The sequence below is a fragment of the Euphorbia lathyris genome, chromosome 1 (genome assembly GCF_963576675.1).
Source record: "Euphorbia lathyris chromosome 1, ddEupLath1.1, whole genome shotgun sequence".
In the NCBI taxonomy this organism is placed as follows: Eukaryota; Viridiplantae; Streptophyta; class Magnoliopsida; order Malpighiales; family Euphorbiaceae; genus Euphorbia; species Euphorbia lathyris.
Window position 1 is genome coordinate 26,099,745 of NC_088910.1, and position 4,550 is coordinate 26,104,294.

Genomic DNA, 4,550 nt, shown 5'->3' on the forward strand with positions numbered 1-4,550 from the left:
TTACACTCTAATTGTTCCTCTTGCCTCTTGCAATCTCAGTCATTGTTCCCGTCTCCCATGTGGTGCTACTTCGAACCTTTTCCTATCTTCATAGACCATTTTCCTCTTTGATGATTAATCTTATTGTGTTCTTTGAGCAATCACATTGATTACACCCCCCGGGAGCATGCTTTGTAGAGCATCAAAGGTAAATCTGGTAGTCGGTAAAGATATTTCCCCTAACTTCCTTGAAGGACACTTGTCGACTCCCGAGTGGTGAACGTATTTTCGGTATTTAGCAATATAGCTGAATTCTAAATCCTTAATATTAAATGTGAACCACCGGTCCAGATCCGAAAAGGATTCAAAGTGCATCTCATTGATCCACGTGTCTTGAAGGGTGTTCTATTCCAATACAATCGGATCTGACTGTCCTCCTTACTCCCTATTATTTTGAAACAAAGACACGTAGATTCTAATATTACTTATACGATATCACATTTTAAGTCATTTTTTAAATTATCAAACACCACCTAAATTTCTATATTCTTTTCTCACAAGTATTAACTAAAAATTGGCTAGAGATTTTCCACGTAGAAAGCATGTCTTGACTTGATTGTAAATTGTAATATTATATACTCCAATGTTATATTCTATGCCCACTCATCTCCATGGCCTCTTTTGCTTTTCTTTTTAAATATCTTTTTATAAAATTAGATATAGAAAAAAAAAAAAAAAGTTTAGAAATGCACTTTATCTCTTTTTTTCATACTAGTATCTTTACATTACATGTATATTAAAAACCCCCCTACGGTAACCAAACATCCTTTCTCTCTTCTTGTAGACGAAGAAAATGTTTGCATCTTTCTCATTCTTTCCTCCACTTCCCCATACCATTTATCATCTCCTTTTCTATCTCTTTAAAGCTCCCTTTTCTTAATTTTGTTCTTCTTAATTCATCTTTTTCATTAATTAATTTCTTGATGGGTGCCGGTTACTCTGATTTTGCATCGGAGAGTATCGGAGCTTCTTCTTCTTCTTCAGTTAGACCTCGTCTTAGTGACTTGCCGGAGAATTGTGTTTCTTCAATTCTGACATACTTGGATCCGCCGGAGATTTGTAAACTGGCCGGGTTGAACCGGACTTTTAATGGTGCTTCTTTATCTGATTTAGTTTGGGAGACTAAACTTCCTTCGAATTATAAGTTTCTTGTTCATCAAGTTTTGAAAGAAGATCTTCTGGTTTTTAACAAGAAACAGATTTATTCCAGATTATGTCAACCTAATTACTTTGACGATGGAACCAAGGTATTTAATTAATTAATTAATTAATCTATAAGTTTTTTTATTTATTTTATGATGATTAAAAAAAAAAAAAAAAAAATCAATATTTGGATTACAGCAAGTTTGGTTGGATAAGAGAAGTGGAAAGATGTGTGTTTGTGTTTCATACAAGGCAATGAGAATCACCGGAATAGATGATCGGAGATATTGGAATCATATTTCCTCCGATGAATCCAGGTATTATTAATTAATTAATGCAACTTTCTTTTTATTTTATAATTTATCTAATTAGATTTGAAATTAGTTGAATACATTATTATTGGAGACTATTTATTAGGTGTTTTTTTAATTTATTTGATTGGATAATATTTGGAAAAAAGGGGGAAAAGAAAAGAGTAGCACAGCTAAAAGAAAGTGACTTAATATATAGATATTAAAGAAATAATTGGAGAAAATGAAAGTATTGATATATGATTTGGTTGGTCTAATTTGCTTGATGTTAGGATATGTTACTAATGGAAATTGATTTTGACAGCCACTTCTATTATATGCACTTGCCAAATGCGATATTCTACTTCATTTTTTAAAGCATTATATTTGTTTTTTTCAAAAAGTTTTATTTTTCCTTTAAAAAAATTTACATTTATTTTTTTACTAGTGTTTTTTTTTTTAAATATCCAATCACATATTATTAAAAAAATATAAATACAATGATTTCGTTCTTCCTAATTGTTAGAATTATATTCATATTTGGTTTTTATAGTATCTAAATTTTTGTCATTTTTGTCATTTGTTCTTTATGGTATGATTTAGTAACATTTGCCCTTTAAAATATTTTCATAGGTGATACTTAAGTTATGGTGAATGAAAAACTATCGCAAATTTATTAAAATTTTGGCAAATAAAACAATTTTTAACACGTAGCATATACATATGGAAATTGATCTATTTTTTTCCATATAAATTTAATAGGTAGATAAATAAGAATTTTTTTCTTATTTATCCACGTATTAAATCTATATAAAATAAATTACTATATAACAATTGTTATATTAATATGTTACATGTCAAAAATTGTATCGTGTAACAAAAAATTTAACAAATCGATTAGTTTTCCATTCAAAATTGGTTAAAAGTCACATGTAAAACAAATGTTATCAAATAATACCACATGAATTAAATGATAAAATTTTAGATACTACATAGGCCAAAGACGGGTTTAATCTTAATCTTTATGTTGTACAATTTAAAAAAAATATATATTTTATTCTTCTTTAATTATGAACTTTATGTGAATTTTTTGTCTTTAAATATTGAATTTCTTTTATATATATTTTTTTCGTTGATAAAAGTGATTGTTTCTTTTATATTAATAGGTGTGAAAAATCAAATTTCTTCCCACGTGATTCTTGACCATTATGTCAAAGTGTGTAACCAAAAATAGGATGGGCTACCCCCTACTTGTTTATTGCTTCTAATTAAGAAAATAAGACAAAAAAATATTTTTTATTTTGTAACTAATATTTTGATATTTCCTTGATGTAATAGATGTTCGTAGAAAAATTGGGCGAATAATTGAATCCAAATTAATGACTCATTCAAGCAAGAAATGTATAAATAACAATTAATAATAATTTATTCGATAACTTGCCTTATGCTTGAAGTATTCTTGTCTTGTCTATTTTATTAATTTTTCTTGACCAAGAAAATAAAGCTAGTCAATTTTGTGTTAGACGGGCCTAGGATGAGCCGAGCCCAATGTAAAATCCGGGCCATTGGATATGGGCTTGATGGGCCGAAATGGTGACATGAAATTGAATTTGCAGGTTCAAGACAATAGCATATCTTCAGCAGATATGGTGGTTTGAAGTAAAAGGGGAAATAGAAATGGAATTTCCAGCAGACACATACAGCTTAGTATTCAGAGTACAATTGGGGAAACCTAATTGGAAAAGATTCGGAAGAAGAGTTAACAATGTCGATCAAGTACATGGTTGGAACATTAAACCTGTCCGGTTCCAGTTATCGACATCGACCGGTCAGAATGCCTCGTCACAACATTATTTTCATGATCAAGGAAATTGGGTTTATTACAATGTTGGAAAATTTAGTGTAGATAAAGCCAATTCTAAAGTGAAGATAAAATATTCAATGACACAGATTGATTGTACTCATACTAAAGGAGGTTTGTGCCTTGATTCTGTGTTTATATTTCCTTGTGATTTGAGAGATAAGTTCCTCCTTTTTTAGGATTGGGAATGTATATTTTATTTGTTACTTTGAGATTTGTATATGTTGATACGTGTATACCGTACCAAAGTGAAATCAATATGTTTGCTATTCTTCTTTTCCTTTTACAATGATTTAGTGTTAGAAAAAAGATGATTTTTTTTTTTTTATGTAAAGTAATAAAATGATTTTAAGGTTTTTGAAGAAGTGTTAATTTAGTCTTAACGTATAAAGTAATATCATTTTAACTTCAACATTTGTGAAATGGTGTATTTATAGGTTTTAGTAACGGAATTTGGGCTGATTTGATACATTTTTACAAATGTTGATGCGTTTAGACACTCAATCAAGATAAACCTTGAATTAGCCTTCTGTAATTTGAATTATAATATCTTTAGAGGTAATAAACAATTTTGTACAAATTATTTAAAGCTAAAGATCATTAAAAGTCTAAATCTTTCTGGAGAAATTCGAAACTCTCTCTCTAAAAATCCCATAGCCGCCGCAAATGGGAGCTCCTTTGCCACCTTCAACTCATCTTCCGTTGCAAATCACCATCCGTTCTCCTCAATTTACTATCCAAATTTCAGGAAAATTAACTTCCACAAATTATTTGTTGTGGAAAACTCAATCATTGTTTGTTATCAAATGCCAAAGGTTGGCCATCATCTTGATGCAACCAAAAATACCACCTCCGAAGCAGTTGCCCACCGGAGCTGATAATCCGGACTTTGATATCTGAGAACATAAGGATCAACAAATTTTTAGTCTCTTTATTTTTTCTTTATCATCAAGTGTAATCTCACAGGTTGTTGGAGCTGAAACAACATCTGCTACTTCGAAGAAGCTACCACTAGTTCCCGATCAGAAATACGTGACCTTAAAGAATTGAGCTATTGAAATTACAAGTTCTTTATTAACTTACTAATCTCAAAACCACGTGATTTTTTATTTTATTTTTTTGCATTCTTTTGATTAAAGGTGGTAAAAGTACATACGACCTGATTACCCGACACGAAATCGATATGTAATTTTAGTATTTGGGTTTAATTTAATAGA

The 4,550-nt window shown here is 30.0% G+C and overlaps 1 protein-coding gene across 1 annotated transcript; it reads left to right on the top strand.

Moving 5' to 3' along the window:
• The first annotated feature begins 713 nt into the window (after nucleotides 1–713).
• LOC136225937 (F-box protein PP2-A14) lies at nucleotides 714–3,604 on the top strand. Its single transcript, XM_066014115.1, has 3 exons — nucleotides 714–1,286; nucleotides 1,381–1,499; nucleotides 3,089–3,604. Exons 1-3 carry the CDS (start codon nucleotides 963–965, stop codon nucleotides 3,510–3,512), a joined length of 867 nt encoding a protein of 288 aa, XP_065870187.1. The 5' UTR covers nucleotides 714–962; the 3' UTR covers nucleotides 3,513–3,604.
• The last annotated feature ends 946 nt before the right edge of the window (nucleotides 3,605–4,550 follow it).